This window comes from Mangifera indica, chromosome 8 (assembly GCF_011075055.1).
Source record: "Mangifera indica cultivar Alphonso chromosome 8, CATAS_Mindica_2.1, whole genome shotgun sequence".
Classification (NCBI taxonomy): Eukaryota; Viridiplantae; Streptophyta; class Magnoliopsida; order Sapindales; family Anacardiaceae; genus Mangifera; species Mangifera indica.
The window spans coordinates 9,253,230-9,274,341 of NC_058144.1; the positions used below are offsets into that span (position 1 = coordinate 9,253,230).

At 33.6% G+C, this 21,112-nt stretch overlaps 3 protein-coding genes across 8 annotated transcripts; 2 read left to right on the forward strand and 1 right to left on the reverse strand.

Moving 5' to 3' along the window:
* Nucleotides 1–773: 773 nt before the first annotated feature.
* LOC123222578 (plant UBX domain-containing protein 1-like) lies at nucleotides 774–3,786 on the reverse strand. Its single transcript, XM_044645423.1, has 7 exons — nucleotides 3,602–3,786; nucleotides 3,046–3,136; nucleotides 2,836–2,904; nucleotides 2,199–2,266; nucleotides 1,907–2,036; nucleotides 1,703–1,807; nucleotides 774–1,268 (listed from the first exon to the last, which is right to left on the reverse strand). Exons 1-7 carry the CDS (start codon nucleotides 3,683–3,685, stop codon nucleotides 1,072–1,074), a joined length of 744 nt encoding a protein of 247 aa, XP_044501358.1. The 5' UTR covers nucleotides 3,686–3,786; the 3' UTR covers nucleotides 774–1,071.
* Nucleotides 3,787–6,435: 2,649 nt separating this feature from the next.
* On the forward strand, nucleotides 6,436–14,386 carry LOC123224346 (AUGMIN subunit 6-like). Of its 3 annotated transcripts, XM_044647983.1 has the most exons (14): nucleotides 6,436–6,560; nucleotides 6,591–6,840; nucleotides 6,925–6,981; nucleotides 7,064–7,158; nucleotides 8,268–8,418; nucleotides 8,805–8,930; nucleotides 9,036–9,192; nucleotides 10,077–10,137; nucleotides 10,217–10,454; nucleotides 10,873–10,998; nucleotides 11,147–11,308; nucleotides 11,412–11,661; nucleotides 11,800–12,276; nucleotides 14,180–14,386. In XM_044647983.1, the coding sequence occupies exons 2-14, from the start codon at nucleotides 6,625–6,627 to the stop codon at nucleotides 14,266–14,268; spliced, it is 2,205 nt and encodes a 734-aa protein (XP_044503918.1). In that variant the 5' UTR covers nucleotides 6,436–6,560; nucleotides 6,591–6,624; the 3' UTR covers nucleotides 14,269–14,386. The 3 variants fall into 3 exon arrangements, with proteins under 3 accessions (XP_044503918.1, XP_044503917.1, XP_044503919.1); XM_044647982.1 differs by having other exon boundaries at nucleotides 6,517–6,840; XM_044647984.1 differs by lacking the exon at nucleotides 14,180–14,386 and adding an exon at nucleotides 12,724–13,313 and having other exon boundaries at nucleotides 6,524–6,840.
* Nucleotides 14,387–14,679: 293 nt separating this feature from the next.
* On the forward strand, nucleotides 14,680–20,130 carry LOC123223622 (serine/threonine protein phosphatase 2A 57 kDa regulatory subunit B' theta isoform-like). 4 transcript variants are annotated; one of them, XM_044646882.1, is made up of 5 exons: nucleotides 14,680–14,934; nucleotides 15,071–15,189; nucleotides 15,454–15,573; nucleotides 15,667–16,942; nucleotides 19,411–20,130. In XM_044646882.1, exons 4-5 carry the CDS (start codon nucleotides 15,728–15,730, stop codon nucleotides 19,768–19,770), a joined length of 1,575 nt encoding a protein of 524 aa, XP_044502817.1. In that variant the 5' UTR covers nucleotides 14,680–14,934; nucleotides 15,071–15,189; nucleotides 15,454–15,573; nucleotides 15,667–15,727; the 3' UTR covers nucleotides 19,771–20,130. The 4 variants fall into 4 exon arrangements, with proteins under 4 accessions (XP_044502817.1, XP_044502816.1, XP_044502815.1 ...); XM_044646881.1 differs by having other exon boundaries at nucleotides 15,486–15,573; XM_044646880.1 differs by having other exon boundaries at nucleotides 15,454–16,942.
* The last annotated feature ends 982 nt before the right edge of the window (nucleotides 20,131–21,112 follow it).

Consider the following 21,112-nt stretch of genomic DNA (forward strand, 5'->3'; position numbering starts at 1 on the left):
CCAGGGTTGGATGAAATGGTAAATTCCTACTTTTTAAGTTTTAAAAACTCATTTTCTCACTTCATCTTTTAAAATTTTGTATCTCATTAAATAATTTTTGTTCCTTAATTTATATTATTTTTAATTAAAAATAAAAAAGTATTTTAATACAAGTATAAATAAAGCCAATGATAAATTATACTCTTATCCCATAAAGATTTGGGATCAGGCCACCATGTAAGGGTGTTCGGATAGAGTTTTTTATCTTTATCTTGTTAATTTATCTTTTATTATTAATAAAAGGTTTTGATAATTTTTTATTATAAATAAAAATTAATTTAATCACTATTTTTACTTTAAATAATAAAATTATAATATTAATTTTGTTATTATTTTAACTTTATATAATATATTTTTAAGGTAAATATACTCTTAATTTTTAATTAAAATAATAAAAAATATTTTTATATCTATTAATTTTTATATAATAATAAAATAATATATATATTTTTTTTTGCTAGTTTCAACTAAATACAATAACTATCTATAGACACAAGTTTTACCACTAATTTTACTAAATATAATAATAAATTTATACCCAGTAATAATAAATTTCAGTCCTTCATATAACAACTCTGCATAAGGCTCTGCACAAAGAGTGATCCCAAATATATAACTTAAAATAGATCAATGAATTTAAATCATAATTTGGAATTTATACTAAATATTTGTGGGTTATGAAAAAGACGCTGATATCTTATGGTTCAGATTATGCAGTTGAAAAAAGGTACTCATGTAGAAAAGAAAGCAGCATTGATACATTGATAAATATTCACACCCGACTGACTTGTAAAAACATTAACAACAATAACAATGTGCAACTGTTGCCAGAAGAACGGATTCACCTAGACAGTTAGACCCTTTACAAGATCAAATTTTTCTATAAATAGTAAGACTTGGAGAGCAGATGTTTTAAGTTCATCTGCAGCAACCAAGGCTACAATCAGACGCAGCACAGAGAGATGGAGGAAAACTCAATCAAGTAGACCATAAAGTCAAACCGTGCGTAACGAGCTCACTTGCAGAGTGGCATCACATGTTCAGCCACTTAGGCTTGAGAGGCCTTTTATCTGCGGGTTTCTGTTGTTGAACAACAGGGGGAGGGGCCATTACAGGTTCTGGTGCAGACTGAACAGGCTCTGGCTGCTCATTATTGATTTCCAAACCTTTTAAAGACAAAACATCTTCTTGAAGGAATGGACCTAAATTAACAGCTGCGTTATCATCACCTGAATGCATAATAAGAAAAAGAATGACATGTAAGATATTAGTTATTGTTTCGTATTTTATTGCCCGGAGAAAGTCAATCCTAAATCTATGGACAAAGATAGCAGGGTTAAGAGTACTGTTCACTCAAAAAGATACATCTCTCTCTCTCTCTATATAAATATAGAAAGAGAGAGAAAAAGAGAGAGAGGAAACTGCACACTTAATACACTCGTCATTGATTCAAAGGAGAAATCTTGGAACTAAACTCCAGCAAAAATTGGTCTAAAGCCCTATTCTAATAACAAGTAAAAATAATAAAGGCCCTGAAACTAATGCATGGATTACTATGGACCCGTGCTTTAAAGAACAAACACAAGCAGAAAATTTTTAAAAGATGACGTTATAAATGAATCAAAGCATTCGGAGAGTTATGGCTCTGAAAGCATACTCTAACCTTTAGGAGGATCATAAGAAAAATACACAATAGCACCAGGAATGAAGCCAGCTGCAAAAAAATCTTGCGACAAGTCTTTTATTAGCTTCTTTGGAGGAGTAGTATCTACAAAACAAGCAATTTTTAGACTTTACAACATTAGTTTCAGAATGTGACGTGTCTCTTCAATGATTATATTGGAAGTGTGAAATTTAAACACATTACATAAATGAAATTGTAGATCTGGTTGAGCAACCACTTTTATAAGAAGATCAACTAAGCTCTGAATTGTTTCTGATGGATGGAAAGTGGTCTCCAGTGTATGACCATCAGGAAAGCAGACTCTAATTACAGCCTGCATACAACAGCAAATGAACTTCAGGCATGGGTTATAAACTTATTAACCTGATCTAGTGATTGGAATAAAATATGCACAGAATTTCACAATAGCTTACTATGTTTCTCCCTCCTGCCACACATGAACAAACAAAAAATTCAAAAATGGTACGACGAGCACCTTGGTAATTTTTGACCTGTGAGCAGCCTCTTCTGCCTCTTGGATTTTTCGTGTCTTTAAGAATTTATCTGATCACAATTTCATTTAGACATCATAAAAAGCAGTAAACAACCTGTGCAAATTTCTTATTGTATATGTAAATCAATATACATGTCTTTATGCTTATTCCAAACCTCAACAAGAAAGTGATTAAGATTTGATCCTAAGAACTCTAACGCCAACAAATCTTACTAGCTAAACTAACACACACTCACAAGTTAACTTTTATCCATTTCCCATCTACCTCAAATCTGTACAAATACAAGAAGGCAAAACAAATTCACACTCAGAAATAATGGCATGGGCAAATGATAGCTAAGAAGAAAATGTGAAAAAATGGACTTCGTGTTGACATATATAAAACATGCCTTATCATACATGTCCAAAGTACTGATCCCTGAGTTTGCAAGTTAAAAGTTGTACAGAATATATCAACTATCATCCATTATCAACCAACACTACAGAGTAAGAAGATGTTGAGCAGCTCTTCCAACATCCAATTCTATATAAATGATGCACACCTAATGTACGGCCAATCGGCCATCTCATTTCATCTGTCACAATTATATTACAGATTATAGCCGCCCAAAAAAAATACCTTGCTTTTTAGTTGCCAAAAGTCTATAATAATCTTCTGCAGTGAACTCATAAAAGTCATCTGTCTCCTCTGGTCAAAAAGTAAACAAATACTTCATCAATATAGATAAGATTTTGTAGACATTTTTAGATACAAAAATATATGATGGCTAAAGCAAAAGTCAGCACATTTCACCGAAATAGAAGGCTTTGGGATTGACGTTATTCTTACCGGTGCTAGAAGTTGGCAATGAAAAAAGTCCAGATGTTTCAAACACCCGAATTTCTCGTCCATACTTCTCTTTAGCAGCTGCAAGCGTAGCCTGATACAATTAAGCCAAAAACAATCAAAACATGTCACTGACAAGACAACCTATAAACCAGCAACCAATTGTAATTGAAATTAAAGAATCTATACCTAAAAATGTTCAACAAAGTTTTCACTTAAAATCATGTTGATGTAAAGTACAAGAATCAAACAACTCGTTAATACTTAAGCGATGAGGATCCTCACACATCAAAACCAAACTTAATTACACATTTACCTGTTAAGGAGCTAGAATTTGAATCCTATATATCCAAATTTGTTATCCAAAAATTCAATTAGCCTCTTTAATGATTCTTATTTCTCCAAAGATCGACAGAATATAACTTGAAGCAAAAGAGCACATAACCCACTCACAAATCCAATAATAAAATCACATCAGCTCGTTTTAGACAAATCCAAATCGAAAAGACGAGCAAATACAAATGAAATTACGATGAAACTTGGTGATAAATAAAGCGACCTTAGCTGATTCAAGTTCCATCGGATGAATGTTAGTGTGTCTCCTCCTCTTCAAAGGCACTGGCGAAGAACCATCAACTAACATCAGCGGACGAAGCAGAGTTGGAATCTTGATCTTTAAGTTAAGTTATTCTCTTTTTGCCATTAGGATAGCTCAAATTTAAGCAATTCCTTTCCTCTTCCAGCAAGTCAGGCGGTTGTACGTACAAGATGAAACCGGTTTCTCGTCAGCTTTGGGTCGGGCCACTGCTGTAAAGGGCCTCGGCCCATTGTGACTTTCTTTTGTGTTTTGGGCTTTTCTAGTCATTTTTTATCAGAGTTGTTCTAGTCTTTCTCATTTATGTTTTGACACTTTGTCAATTTTAGATTTTCCATAATTATAAAACAATAAAACTATATAATCAAATACAAATAATGAAATATCATTGTATGAATGGGAGAGGTGTGTAAATTTTGGTAACCAAACTAGTTAATTGGATTTACAAATTGAACCGAATTTATACATTAATTAGTTGATAACTGAACTAAATTCAGTTTACATTTAAAGAAGATGTCAAATATGATGATCTAGTTAGATGATTTTGAATTAGATATTAAATAATATTTAATTATATGATGATACAGTATAGTTTATATTTATATTTATACATATTATTTGTATACATGATACTACTTATAATTATATGTTAGAATTTTGTGGTCGAGAATCGTTGAGACAACTTCAAAGATGAAGTGACATCGTCGGGAGTGTGTTAGAGAAGTCATCGTCAATCAAAAAATTCATTGAAAAATTGAAATCTATGAGAGAATATGTAACTTTTTAAAACTTATGCTTGTGAGAAAACTGTTAGTTTTTAGAGTTTAAGAAAAAAATAAAATAAAATTTTAAAACAACAAATTTAATTAACTTTTAATAATTTATGAGTAAATATTTAGGTTTTTAAAATATAATAAATAAGATTTTAAGAAAAGAGTAAACTTTGAGTGAAAATAACTCCCTTGGCCTTTGTTTTTCCTTGTATATTTAAAATGCACCCTTTTCTTCAGTCAACCGTCACTGGCCCATAAGCGAAGCAACAAACATGCACCTAAGTCACTCCTAAAGCATACTCACCCATTCCTGATATGTCAATTGTGATCTATTTTAAAAGGTTCACAAAGTCCCAATTCCTCCTCTTATTGTACTTTAAGTATAATAAAATTATATATACAAATAAATTATATATATATATATATATATATATATATATATATATATATATATACACAAAATTTGAATTGTGATTTGATGTTTGTAAGCCCTTAACAAATTTATCCGGATGTTTTTGTGGTCGAATCCGTTAAATATTTTTAATTTTTAATTATTTATTATTTTTATGGCCTAATCTGGTCAACCTATAGACTCTGTCCAAGGCCCTGATATAGTCCACTTGCATATTTTTATCCATCCCTGACTAGTTAATAATCTATTGAATTATGCTGGAGATGGAATTTTTTTCGTTGTTCAATTAACTTCGTAAAATCATAAGGTTGGGGTGAGATATAACATAGAGGCCAAAACACTAATTCCCACCTAAAGTTTAGTGTAACCCCAAACTCCCACTTGTTAACTTTTAAATTCTCAAATATTCATTTATTTATTAAATTTTATTATTACTGTCGGAGATAAAATCGTCATTTAGAGATTTATTTTAAAAAATATTTATATTTTATTTTAGTTTTGAAAATTGATAATTTTCTCTTAACCTCATATTCTTTAGGTTTAAAAGTGATTTCACCCCTCGCCTCGCCTCACCTTAAGTTTGTTTGCAACGTCTATTTTTTTTTTCATTTACAATCGCTCTCCTAGTTTTTAAAAAAAAATTAGTTTCACCCCCCAATTTCACCTTCAATTTTTAGATTGTTGCTGACGACCTTCTCCTTCTGTCTCTGACATCTTCTCTACCAAACATGAGCCATTGGTGTTCATCTCCCTACCATTTCTCTCTCATTCATTGCAAAATCTAATTGAAATCGAGCAAAGGATTTTGCTTGATTTCGATCAGATTAACACCAATTTGAGTCACCAGAGAGGAAGGGTTTAAGGTTTCGATTGGTTTTGGTCCGTCAATTAGTTTTGCTCTCATCGTTGACCTTTTGGTGACTCGCATTGGCTCAAATCAAGAACCTACTCACTTGTAAACAAATTGACGATCGTTGCCTTTCTCTTTTTTTGTGTGGGACAAAAGAGAAATGATAGGGAAATGGATGTAAGCAACTCATGTTTGGTAGAGGAGATGTTAGAGACGGAGGGAGAAGCTTGTTGGCGACGATTTGGAAATTGAAGGTGAAATGGGTGGGGCAGTTGTAAATGGGAAAAATATGGAGGTTGCAAACTTAGATTTGGGGGAAAATCAATTTTTAAACTTGAAAAATATAATATTAAAAGAGATTTATCAGTTTTCAAAATTAAGATTAAAAAATAATTTTTTTTTGAATAAAACCTATAAATAATGATTTTTTTAATAATAATAAAAAATTTTAATAGTTAAATAAATATTTAAATTTTAAAAAATTGATAATAAAAATTTAAGAAGACATTAAACCTTAGGCAGACACTTTGTTCTGGTTCGGTTCAAAAATTCAATTAATGGATTGCTGCAGTTGTACTATTATGCCTTCCAACCGAAACTCTGTGACGCCACCTAAGCAATTTCAAATCCAGCCGGCAACAACATATCCCCCGTTTCAAATCGTTTTACTCGGCCAAAACGTGAGCCCCTTTGTTCCCTCGCTCGACGGCCCCACTAGCTTTTTCAAAATTTTAAAAGGTTCAAATCCGAGGTATGTTACACAATTACGATAATCCCTAGGGATTTACATTTAAAAAACAACGAAGTAAAATTTTAAATTAATAATAAAAAAACAACCAGAACAGGAAGCAACGGACGGAGAGAAAGAAAGAGAAGGGAAATCTCATTACAGAGAGAGAGAGAGAGAGAGAGAGAGAGAGAGAGAGAGAGGGAGAGAGCGGTGGTGGTGGTGATGACGATGGATAGAGAGAAGGAAAGGGAGATAGAGCTTGAGAGTGCAATGTACACTAACTGTTTATTATTAGGTTTAGATCCATCCATAATCGGTCTCGGAACATCCTACGGCATTCCTCGGGTCGGACTCTTCCGTCACTCAAACCCTAAATTAGGCGAACAGCTTCTCTACTTCATCCTCTCATCTCTTCGTGGCCCTACTCAATCCGCCAAAGTAACATCGTCTCTTCATCTTTGCATTTTTCCAAAATGCAATTCGTCATTCAGGATTTCATTTTGTCGTTTGTGGATCTTTCAGGATTTCGATAAAGTCTGGCCGATTTTCGATTCCGCGCAATCGCGTGATTTTAGAAAGGTGATCATCTTTTGTTTTTTTCTGTCGTTTTTTTTTTTTTGAATTTTTGGTACTGATATTGGTTATATTATGTGATAATTAGGTTGTGCAAGGGATAATTAGTGAGCTGGAATCGCAAGGGGCGTTACCGAGGAGTAATTCGAGGGTCTCATCACTTGCTACGTGTTGTGGACCGAGGTTGGTAGCTTAATGTATTCTGCTTTTTCTCTGGTGTTTGAATTTCTTAAACCGAATCTGTGTTTGGTTGCTGAGAGAACTGAGGAAAATAATGCCAACTGATATTGCGAACAGTACATTTATCTTTCATCTGTTTCCTTATATAGATTCTGGTGATATGCAAGGTTGTAGATGTAAAATTCAAATGTTTGAAATATTTAATTTCCAGATTGGGAAAGATAGGAAACAAGAGACCGAGCTTGCTTTTGTTTAGTTGGTAATTAACAACTGAACTAGGGAAGGGATGTGGGGAAATTTTTCATGTAAGAGGTTTTATCAGGGGTATTCAAAACTGGTTAGGCATTGTTTTGAATCGAACAGAATATTTGGTTTGAAGAAAATCATAAATTGAAATCAAATGGTTTAGAGAGATTAACTGGTTTTAAACTGAACTGAAAATACTAGTTATTTGAATCAAACTTTCGGTTAACCGGTTTTGAACCAAATTTTAGAAGATCATCGTACTTCATTATTTTTTTTTGTTTCAATTTTTTGAAAACTGGTTTGGTATTTTATAATTTTTTGAAATCTGGCTTTTCAAAATAGGAAAAAAAAGGTAACCAAATCGAAGAACTGGTTTTCAGAAAGTTGCACAAAAAAATAACCGTTATCTAAATTGGTTTTCAAATAACCTATTTTTGGGTTCGATTTTCGTTTCGGATATCGGTTCGGTTACTTGATGATTTTTAACACCCCTAGTTTTTACATAATTCCGGATTACATTTTGTAAGCTGTATTGCACAATTGATCACTTGTAGTATGATTTCAAGAGAGCGACTTCTCAGTATGTTTTAAAACACTGCCATCTAATGTGTTGTGGCACCTGAATGTGATTATCATTGGTTTACAGTTCCATGTGAAATATAACATGATGGTTATGGTTTGTAATTTTGATAGTGAATAAGTCTTTATATTTGGTTTTGTAAGTCTTTTTTTTTTCTGTCGGTATTTGGTAATGAGAGAGCTATTTAAGTGGTTAACAAGATTAATGATTTTATCCATGGGGTTTCCTTTTGGGCATTAATGATCTTTGCTTTTATTCATTTCATGTAATTTAATTTTTTTGACAGATTTGTCGAACTTCTCTGGCAACTTTCTTTGCATGCTTTACGTGAGGTTCATAGACGAACATTTCCAGCTGATGTAGTGTCTAACCCACTCCCTGCCCCTTTAACGGATGTTGCCTTTTCACATGCGGCTACTCTACTTCCAGTTACTAAGGTATTGTTGATTTATATTATATCCAGCTAAGATAATGACACAATCTCCGGTATGGGGTGCCTTAGAGGAGTTTTCAATTTACTGAAATGCATGATGGTAGTCAGGCCACGTTAACATGGATAGGAATTTGTTGATGTGAGTATAAATGATTACATACAAAGAGAAGTTAATATTTCATATTTGAAGACTCCATTTTATTCATATCTGAGTTATTGCCATGTGAATATTTGTTTGAATATATGATGGCAATATACAGTTGATTACAGCAGTTTCAGTGTTCCTTGTCTGGTTTTGAGAAAAAAGACTGTAGTCTGGTTTATGACCTGTTTGAAAGCTGATTAATTTCTTATACGGTATCCTTGATTTTAGCTTCTCATCTTAAACAGGCAAGAATAGCACTTGAAAGAAGGAGGTTTCTTAAAAATGCAGAGACAGCAGTGCAGAGGCAGGCAATTTGGTCAAGCTTAGCTCATGAAATGACTGCAGAGTTTCGTGGTCTTTGTGCAGAAGAGGTAAAGGGGGTTTCTGGGTTACATTCTTTTAGGCACTTAAGTTCAATTCTTTTGTAAAAGGTTTAAGTTTTTCTTGTAATTTTCTTTGAAAACTCTGGATCACAGGCATACTTGCAGCAAGAGTTGGAAAAGCTACATGACTTGAGGAACAAAGTGAAGTTGGAAGGGGAGTTATGGGATGACCTTGTGTCTAGTTCCAGTCAGAATTCCCATTTAGTTGCAAAGGCTACACGCTTGTGGGAGTCTATATTAGCTCGTAAAAGTAAGTTCAAAAGATTACGGTCTCAAAATGATTTGGAATTTATTTACTTTAATGTTGGTGTTCTCCTGGATTTTGTATGCTAGAAGACCTATTAGGAAAAACAGCTGCTTTTTTTTTTTTAATAACTGCAGTAAATATATCAGGCATTTACATTTCATGTTTATTTTGTTTCTATTACTTCTTTGGTCTTGTATTGATGTTTCTAAGTTGGAGTTCAGGCTACTTGACTTTGTTTATACAGTTGCGGCTTGATGTTAGTGCCTAAAAAATCTGCTTGATTGAGCTTGTGATTCCTTTGAGCAGCCTTAAATAATTCAAATATCCTGCTATATTTCTTTATGCTAGTGAAAAGAATAACATGACCAGTGTCAACTTTGGGATCATCAAAAGAATGTTAGGATTTCTATTTACAAGTGCTACTTCTGCAACCTACTGTTGACGTTTCCAATAGGGTTTGTATTCTTCAAGGTGTGAAGAATAAGAAACAGTTTGGATTGTTTTATGATTTGGTGCCTCTTTGTTGCTCATGACCTGCTTACCTATGTGATTCATTTGCTTTGACTGGGTCTTCAATCTTGTGCAAAGATTTATTTGTATTAGAAATGTCCTGAAGCTTTTCCATCCACGTTTTCACTTCTATGCCTGTTTATGAAATTGTTCTTTTCTTCTCTTCTAAATATTGAACACTCAAACGTTGTTTTCTCTCAATGGATTCAATTGATAAGCCATCACAACAGGGGATGCCTCATAAAACCCTGGGCTAATTTTGCTTTTACCTTTGTTTCTCATTTTCAAGTAATTGTAATTGATGTTGCCAATTCCTACCTTCAAGTGTTTTTTTTTCATGGTAACTCTATTTAACAACCTTAAATCTCTATATACAGATCAACATGAAGTTCTTGCTTCAGGCCCTATTGAGGACTTGATAGCTCATAGAGAGCATAGGTAATTTACCATCACGTGTCATTTTGGGTGCAAAGATGCCAATCGCTGGATTGTCTCATGTATAGTCTTCTGTTAACAGGTACCGCATCTCTGGTTCATCTCTGCTTGCAGCTATGGATCACAGTTCTCAGGTACAGTCTAGTGATTTGGATGAGAAAGAACATAGTGATGGATCGCCCTATTCACAAATTAGTGATGAGTCTCTTTCTCAAGTGGAAGATAGGGGTGGAAGAGTTCACCCTACCGTTGATATGGCAGAAATTATTAGGCGTTGGACACATGCCTTACAACGTATACATAAACAGTCTCTACAGCTGGTATGATATTTAATTCCTTTGTTATCAACTATCTAACACATAATCTTCTTTCATCATTTTCTATTTAGATTAGTAGTTAGTATATTAGAGTCTCATGGTTATAGACTCCAAATGTGGGTTAAGGTAATAGCATCCTTCCCATGTATTAGATTATAATGATGTGACATGTATTTTTGCCAAAAATTCATTTATTAACTAAACTCAAAAACGTTTAATTTGTTCCATTTTTGGGATAAGAAATTATAGATTATTTAGTAATTTTAAAAACTTATGTTTGTTGTATTTAATGACTGCAGCTGAATTATATGTTGTTTGTGATGAAACAGAAAAGTAGAAATTTCAAGTCAAATTATTACAGGATTAATGTTTTCACACATTGTCTGACTTGCTGAAATGCTATTTAATAATTTTTCCTTAGGCAAAAGCTAATGATGGAAATGGTCCTGATATTTTACGAAGTGCACAAGAAGGTAGTACAAGTGGACATGCTGAGTCTCTAGCCTCAACGCTCACTGAACATCAGCAACACTTGGCCAGCTTTCAGGTATGTAAATAATCTTTTTAGATCAAGTCAATAGCATGTCAAGCTCAAGCATGAGCAGTTTCAACATTCCATAATGTGTTGGTGACTAAGTATATGCAATTTATGTAGTATCAGATGTTATGTTGAAGATATTTGTCATAATGTGCAGGTGCTTATTAACCAACTGAAGGACGTTGCTCCAGCAATACAAAAATCAATATCAGATTGTACAGAGAAAGTAAATTGTATTTCCTCTACTTTGCCTCCAATGGCCAAACATCATGGTCGAGCCACTTCACCCATACAAGCCCAGAGCAATGGGAGGACAGTGGTAATTATTCAAGCAATCTTATTTTAGTACCAAAAGTTTGTACACAATACCTACTTCGAGCATCAAATGATTAAGGGAATGCCTATTTCTGCTTATCATACAGGAAAATAGCTCTGATGATATCGCTGAGGTGACTTCAAAAATGTCAAGTGTTCAGCCTGACAAGGTTTCGGCTAGTCCACCCACATTAAAGCTCCCACAGCTATTTAGTTTGACCCCAAATTCTTCTGGAAAAGTTGGAATCATTCAAAAGCGTCAAATAGCCCCTCAAACCAACCAATTGGAAAGTTTTTCAGAAAGAAACTCCCTGGATCAGCCTCTGTCAAATAATCACTTGGATAAACCACCACAAGGTTTACCATCTCTGTTTCATGCCTTTTTGCATATATAAGTGGCTAATCGAATGAACTTTATTTTGTGATTTGCAAAGAAAATTTGGTCTTTGAACATCTTTTATGTTGAGATCTTGATTTTTTGTTTATTATTTGCAGACAGTGATAGTTCTTATGTTCAATACTTAAAGAGATCTGTAAGAGAAGCAGCTCTATCAGTGCAATCTGGCAATTCAGAATCATCACGAGACAGTCGCTCTGATGAAAGCTCTGAACACTTCTTTGTGCCTCTTTCAGCAGCTGGGTTTTCTCGCCTTGGGCCAGAAAACAAAGCATCTCCAATTAGGAGTAAAAGATTATTCACATCTCAGACAGACACTTCCTCGCTCAATAATTGTGCCTCTGATGGTCATGTTGGGAGCAAGTATGTTGATATACCAGACATGTTGACTGAATTGGATTCACTTTGTGATTTTGATTGGGTAAATGGGTTTCTTTCATCTACTGGTTCAAATGGTGCAATTTCTGAGGCGCAGAGGTCATTTTATGACATTGATGAAGCTCAGGATCAGGTCTTCTCACCACCATTGCTAATGGAGACATCCCTGCTTGTTGATACTTATGAAGACCTACTTGGTATGTTAGTTGTGGCTGCAAATTCTTCCTGTAGTAGATATCCATGGTTTAGGTTTGAAACTATTTTTGAGAGAATATACAACTATGATCTTTAATTTTTGAAATAAGGGTACAATATATAGGAAGTGGACACACCCACAATCCCATAAGGAATGAAACGAATTAAAACTCCTAATATTCTAACCACAGATTCTTTCTAAAACAATAAGGAAATCAAATTAGTAATTTCCCCTACACAAATATTCAGAATATCCTAATGAATACCTAAGATTTCTACGTAATCTGTTTTTCAATAAGTTTATCATATTTTGTTAACTGAAGTTGGCATATGATCACATGAAGAGGCAAATTCTTAAGCTGTTGCCGACAACTTTGGTGTCTTGTCATCACATTTATTTATTCTTAAAACATTTTTTGGAGTTTGAAAGCTTGTTTAATGCTTTGCAGCTCCTCTTTCGGAAACTGAAACTGCCTTGATGGAGCATTAAAACCAAAGTCTAGATACTGCCTGTTCTCATACTTATGAGAATATGACCGGATCATTTTGGTGGTGTTGTTTTCAGATATTGGTTGGGATATTCTCCACTTTCCACTGATTCTTTTTGCATGATGTGATGCTTGTATGTATTCCTTCTTGGTCTTGAGTACCTTATTGCTCTCTGGTACAGCATAAATGTTTTTTTTAACCTCCTGGGGCAAGGGAAAATATGAACCTTTTTGGTACTGCTCTTGTACATGCTTGTAAGATACATGGAAACTCAAGACGAAGTCTAAGTGGCAATTCGGCTCTAGATCTTTGAGACCAATACTTATAGCCCGAACAGATTGGTGTAACCAGAAATTCATGTTTAGACTAGAATTGCTTTGCTTGCTGTTGTCATTTTCAGCACAGTGAAAATTAGGATTCAACACTGGATTCTCCAGATTATTTTTTGACTGATTTTACTGTATCTGATAGATGGTTATTACAGTTTGATAGTGTATTATGCTGACAAATCAGGAATGAAAATCACTGTATAAATTGTTGGATTTTTTTATTTATATTCTTTAATACGGAGTTTTTTAATTTTTTATTTTTCAATTGATTGAATTGTGCATCAGTTGTTTGCAAGGATGCCGGTTCGTAATTTTCATGATACAATTTTTGTTTTCAATTTATCGTATGTTGATCGTTTTTGCTTTCAAATTTGTGAAATAAGTTTGGATTGTATCTTTATGGCGAAATGATGCATACTTGGTTTCTGGTTCTATTGATTTGATGACTTTTTCAATGTAGCTCTGTGATTCCTAGAACAAACGAATAGAGAAATTATGTCCAATTTATCTATCTTTACAACGGCGTGTTGACTGGGTTTCTTATTTTCTTTAATTACAGCAAATAGAGATAAATGAATCTTTTCCTTGACATATTCTTTTTGCAAAATGAGTCAAGTGACACGTTGGTTTTGACCTTTTCTGGCCTAAGTGTCGAAGCATTGAACCGGCCTTCATTTTCAAATTAACACTCGATGTGACATGAGCTATTATCTTGACTCTTGATGACGATTAAATATTCCTTTCATATTTCCCTATCATGGCACAAATTTTAATCCCCCTAGTTTATTTTTTAACTATGAAATCTTACTTGAATTTGATTATTGCTGGATCGACTGTATCAAATAGGTTAAATTTCGAGTTTAATGACCAATCTTATATTATACCAATCAAAATTTAATCTATTTGAGATTAGGTTTGTTCTAACTTTTTTTTTATATTAATAAAATAATATATATAATTAATAATGTATTATTATGTAGTATATTATTATATAATTAAATATTAATTTATTTTTAATTATTTAATTATTTAATATTTTTGCAGGAAATCTTACATATACCATCTCTCTTTTTATTTTCTTTTACAGCCTACAAAGATACCGCTCTGTTTTATATAGTCCGAAGAATTGCTAAACAGAGAAACACGCGCGTCGGAGCACGTGGAATCATTATCTAGAAATAATTTATTATTAAATTTGTATGAGTAGTTAAACATTGTTTTCCTCAATATAAATGTAATCTAAGTAAACATTTAAAAAGTATTAATATTGAATAAACATTAGCGTTTGGAATAATTTTTTTTTATAAAATTAATTTTTAATATATTTTATGATTGTCGATTTAAACAATGTTTAAAGTCCCTTTGGAAGTCTGTTAATATATAAAATATTAGTGATAAAATATTTATTATTTTAATTATGAACAAATCCCACACGCGGTTGAGTAGCGAGTGTATTTGGCAATTCCAATTAGCTGTTGTGAAATCCCGATTTAACCTTTCTCTTTTTGGTGAATCTCTATCGCTAGGGGTCTATTTTGGTCAGAACAGTTTCATCTCTATCCGAAGAAAATCTGAAAGTAAAAAGGAAAAGGAAAAAAAATCCAGAGAAAGTAGAGAATACAAAAGAAACTCGGAAAGAAAGAAAGAAAATGAAAAAGCAACAAAATAACAACAGTAAAATTAGCTAACAAAACACCACCACCACCATGATAACAAGGGCAGCGACAACAACATCAGCAACGAATGATTTGATTTTTGTTTGTTGTTTAATCCATCATTGTTTGAACTGAATCTCAAACTCTATTTTTCTTTGAGAGAAAAATCAGTAGCTCAACTGTCGTTGTAAGTTTAGATGATACGCTTTCATCATTCTGTTAAGTTTCTTTGCGATTTGATTTTGCTTGTTTTCTACATGTTAGTCTAATGTTGTTCGTTTTACTTTTTGTGTTTCCATCCTGTTGTTGTTGTTGTTGTGTAGGTTGAAGTATTGTTGATGGGGAATGTTATGTGGAATTTCTAGATCATACTCCGATCTTATTACTTTTTGATCCGGCTGAATAGTTTGTCAATCTTGGAGAAAATCATCAAGAGAGAAAGGTGGATATTCTGTAACTTTTCACTTTTATTGAGTCAAAGTCTCTAGAGTTTAGTTTTATTTATTTATTTTGAAATCGGGGAGCTTGTTGGATACTTTTTTATTCTCAAATTTTTTATGCATTTGAGTTTCTCGAATCAAGTTAAAAGGTTGTTGGGTTTTGTTTTTTCAGATGAGAATGGCTGCCGGGGACTTTTTTTTTTTTTTTTTTTCTGTTAATTGATTTCCAATTCGAAGAAAACTCAATTTTTTCTTTTTGTTTATAGTTGTATGAGGTGGGTTTGATGTTTTTGTTCAGATAAGCGAGGGCTTCTTTTCATCTGAGTCAGAGTGGAACATTTCTTGAGTTGAGTAGAGATGACCTTGGTGTTTCGGTAACGAAGAAGGTTAGAGGCCTTGAATTGTGACTTCACATTGATTGATGCAACCTGGTTTTCCCATTCAGTGAATTGTTCATTCATGCTGTTTTGGCTTTGAAGGAGGAACAATTATTGGATTCTTAAGCTTGAGAGAAATAGATACCATCATTCAGCTTGAGTTATGATCAAACAGATACTTAATAGGCTCCCTCGGAAGCCATCTAAATCGTCTGACAGTCGTGAAGGTGGGGGGACCTCTACCTCATCTTCAAATGCTTCAACCAGTCCAAGAAACAGTGATTCCAGTAATCGTTATGCCAATCAAAAGAGTGCATCTCATCCTGGGAACAATTTCAACAGTAATGTAGGAGTCAATCATGCAAATAAGTTTGCCCAGGTTGTAAATTCAAAGCTTAATGGGAATTCCTTGGTTTCTTCTTATGATGCTTTGCCTAGTTTTAAGGATGTTCATAACTCTGAGAAGCAGAATTTGTTTATCAAGAAACTGAACCAGTGTTGTGTTATCTTTGACTTCAATGACCCAACAAAGAATGTCAAAGAAAAGGACATCAAGCGACAAACACTAGTAGAGCTTGTGGATTATGTTTCTTCTGCAAATGGAAAATTTCCAGAAACTGTCATGCAGGAAATGGTAAAGATGGTGTCCCTAAATTTGTTTAGAGCCCTCACTTCTCCACCCCGTGAAAATAAAGTTTTAGAAGGCTTCGATTTGGAAGAGGAAGAGCCCTCAATGGACCCTGCATGGCCTCATTTGCAAGTAGTGTATGAATTTCTTTTGAGGTTTGTGGCATCACCAGAGACAGATGCAAAATTGGCTAAGAGGTACGTTGATCACTCTTTTGTTCTCAGATTGCTAGACCTTTTTGATTCAGAGGATCCAAGAGAGAGGGAGTATCTGAAAACGGTTTTGCATCGAATCTATGGGAAATTCATGGTCCATCGTCCCTTCATTAGGAAAGCAATCAACAACATCTTTTATCGTTTCATTTTTGAAACCGAGAAGCATAATGGGATTGCAGAATTGTTAGAAATTTTGGGAAGTATAATTAATGGGTTTGCCCTGCCGTTGAAAGAGGAGCACAAACTCTTTCTTGTTCGAGCTCTAATTCCACTTCATAAACCAAAATGTGTAGCCATGTATCATCAGCAGCTATCTTACTGCATTACGCAGTTCGTGGAGAAAGATTGTAAGCTTGCTGACACTGTTATACGAGGTTTGCTAAAATATTGGCCAATTACAAATAGTACTAAAGAGGTCATGTTCTTGGGTGAACTGGAGGAAGTGTTGGAAGCAACACAACCTGCAGACTTTCAGCGCTGTATGGTACCCTTATTCCGGCAGATTGGCCGTTGCTTGAGCAGTTCACATTTTCAGGTTGGTAGTTCTTTTGTTTCACCAGTTCTGTGCTAGAAAATTTTCTTCGGTTTGTTTTCTATTTCAACAGTGGGAAAAAGGAAAAGAAAAAGCTTTAGTTGAAATTTGAGAATCCTTTCTCCTGTTTTAGTTGTCTTTTGACCATCTGGATGTTGGACTATCTACCATAAGCCCTCTAATGGGAACTGTGTAGACTTGGGTGCTCCCAGTCAAGATGCTATTACTGTCAACTTTGGAACATGTAGCATGCATCTGCATATTGTGAGTTAGGCCTCAGAACCAATTTTTCAAATTTTGTTTTGTTTTGTTTTTCTTTCTTTTGTTAAATTTTTTTGAATAAAAAGTTAGAATATGTTTCCAATAGTTTTCATTTATAGCACAATTTTCGTGGAAAATCTTGGGTTTGTTAATCTCTCATGTTTAATTATTACGGGCATGCTTTGCAAATAGTGAGTTTCTATTATAAGAGTTTTGCAGTAAGAGGCAGGGAATGTTAACATTATTAAATGTTAATCATCTGTTGGAGTGGTATATAATGGACCTGCTTGGATAAAAAATTTTGTTAAGTTTTCAATGAGTGAAATTTGAAAATGCATGGGTAATTATTTGTTTACAATATCACGAGATATTTCAGAATTTTGATGAGGATGAAATCAGAACTATTTAGGTTGTGAAAGTTGTTGGAATTTCCACAACCCTCTTAAAATTACTGTGCCCCCTAGATTTAGCCATGCTATTGCAATCTGACGTTATAATGCACATAGTGAATTTTTAGTCCCAAGAGAATTCTAATCAATTTTGAGTTGGATTGTATTCTAGATTTGTTGCTTTATGCATCCGATTACTCTATTTATATATATTTTAAGTTGTTGGTATGATAAATGTAACATCCAGTCTAAGAACCCAACCTACTTGTTTGGAGACACAGTTCGTCATGGTTTTGCTTTTGAACTTTGTAATTTAAATTGCATCTTACAACTTAGGAGTTCATAGGGGTATTTAATCAATCTTTTTTTGTCAATTTCAAGCGATGTGGAACATCTATACATATTCAACATTTTTTTTGTGTTTTTTTAATGTGAGATTTGAGTGGAGGTGGTACATTTACTCCCCCACAGGACTTAGGGTCCTCACTAAGATAAACCCTACCATTATTCAAGAGAATATGGAAAGTGGTTCTGATATCATTTGTAACATCTGGTAGATCAAACTGACCCAATGTCAAGATATTGTTTGATTTAGAGATACAGTTTGTCATTATTTTGCTTCTAGATTTTACAATCCAAATGTCTCATGACAACTTAGGAGCTTATAGATTATTTAACCAATCCTGTCTTTTATTCGTAAGCATTGTGGGATATATATACATATCCAGTATCTCTCCCATGATTTGTTAATGTGAGAGTTGCCTAAAGGTGTTATAATAGAACCATCTACTTGTCTCTTCAAATTGTGTCTTGTAAAGCCATATAGGGCTTCGGCATAACTTCACACTCTTTATTTATATGGCACCGATTTTGTGGAATAAGATATGTGGAGACGGACGCTGCTGTTTAATGGCTCTGTGATGGTCATTTTGGACATAAATTTAAAGATAATGGTTGTAATGGTGTTGTGACTTGTGATTCAAGTGATGGGGGGATAGTAGCAATGGCTGTGATGACAGGATGTGGTGGATGGTAATGGTAATAGCGCTCTTGTTGGTACTGCTACAGTTATTTTTCCCCTTTGTGATGCCAAACAACTCGAGGTGGAGTGAAATGGCAGAGCAATTATAAAATTCTAGATGAGAGAGAAAATTGAATCATGAATTGGTTATTAGAGTGTAATGTTGCGGTTACTACAGTAAGCTACTGCCAGGTTATTGCTGTGATAGTATAAGCATTTGGTAGTGGTCCAGTGGGTTTTATACCCCAGTGGCTTGTGATGGTGGTATTATCCGCATTTTTTCTTTTTTTATTATCTAAAATATGGTCAAAAAGTACTAGAAAGTATGCAGAATGAAAGAAGAAAATTTGTGTTCTGTAAAATGTCAATTGCCATCATTGGGTTGGCTTTGGTGTCCAATAAGCATTGGAATCTGAAAGGCAATTCGTTGCTTTTATAGATTAAGAATGTGTTTCTAATGAGGAAATTCTTTGCTTTAGGATATAGTATAGCAGCTAAATTGTGCAATTATTGGTGCCTGTGTTATGCCTAAAGATCAAGCGCCTAAATGTCTGAACCAGTTCTACATGATAAAAACTATATTTTCTCTGAAAATACGAATATGATATGCATTATTTTAATCTGAAAATGGCAAAAGTTGATGGCAGCCTTATAGTCTGTATTTAGTCAAATATGTTTAATGACAGTGGGGATGAAAATAATTTTTTGCCAGAGTATAATAACTGCATTTTATCAGCCAGATGCTTTGTTTGCTTGTGCATGCTGTGGCCTAATTTTTTTTTAATGTTTATTTCTTTCAGGTGGCTGAGCGAGCATTGTTCTTATGGAATAATGATCACATTGAGAACCTGATCAAACATAATCGCAAAATTATACTGCCAATAATCTTCCCTGCCTTAGAGAAAAATTCAAGAAAGCACTGGAATCAGGCTGTGCAGAGCTTGACAATCAATGTCCGCAAAATCTTCTCTGATATTGACCCAGAGCTGTTTGAGGAGTGCTTGGTCAAATTTCAAGAAGACGAAGCACAAGAGGAAGAGATGAAATCAAAGCGTGAAGCCACATGGAAACGCTTGGAAGAAATTGCTGCAATGAAAGCTTCAAGTAATGAACCTGTGCTCATCTCCCCCAAAATAGCTACACACCCACGATCCGGCTGAGTGGTTAACGCTGTGATTGGCAATTGCTGGATTTTTCAGTTTTGCAATTGTTATGCAGGCCATAGGTGGATATGATTTCTGGAAGTAGAAGGCCAAGACTTCCCTTGCTTTTGGTGGGACTGGTGCCGCTGCTGCAGGTTAAAGGTAGCCCCATTTTGGTCTATTATCCATACTACATATATTGTGGATTGGGAAAGCAAAACAATTGGGTGCTGCTAAACCTGAATGTCATGAGATGATTTTCTGAAAAGTGGCCAGTCAGAATTTCTCTTATTTCTGTTTTCTTGTCGTTTGAATTTGCGTTACTGTAAGTACACTCCAATGTCCAGTTATTTATATGTATCATTAAACTTTCCTGCCTCTGCTGATTGAACCTACCCCTCTTCCCTTCTAAATGAACGCAGAAATGAGTATTTGCCAAAGTTAATTCATACATTGAATCAGAACCCAGAGTCTGTATATGATTAATTAATAAAAATTTATATCTATTTTTTCTTTTTTATAATAACAAACAAATTAAAACCGATATTAAAAAAACTATGTACACTTTCTCCAATATTTTAGCTGGTACATAAATTAATAGAATCATGATTGTTAGTGTTTTATGTTATATGATACGTATTTTATGATATGATATAATATATATGACAAATAATACATATATTAAAGTATATTAAATTAATATGAGATGTATCATATGAAACAATACTATATATATTATCAAAAAATCTTTTTAGGGAAAATGAAGGCTTAATAGAAATATATATTAAATATTTTAAAATATTAAGGCATTTGTGATTTTTTTTTAAAGTGATGATGCAGTAATTAAAATTTTTTATTATTTTATTATATTATTTTTTACAATATATATTTTATAATAGAATACGATAGGTGATTGAAATAGTATGAATAGAACTATTTGACAAAAGCTTTATTGGGTCGGCCTACTAATTTAGTATTGGTCATTGATCTTGGGCTAGGCTTTTTTGGGCTGCTTTGTAATTTAAACAAAACAAACGTAATTGATATTAAAATGCCAAAAGACTTATTCCCACTCAAGGTATAGTAAAATCATAAACTCTCATATTTAACTTTTAAAAATCTAAATATCCACTCACAACTAAATTTTCGTTAAAAATTTTAATTAAAGTTAAGGGTAAAACCATCATTTACCAAAAAAAATTAAAGTTTTATTATATTTTCTTTTCCCATATTTGAAAACTCACATTTTCCCTTAAATTCAAAGTTTGAAAAGTGACAAAAATCCTATAGGATTTATTCCTCTTTCTCTGTCGTCAGCCATCCTCTGTCCACCCTTATCTCTCCTTTGGTCTCTCTCTCT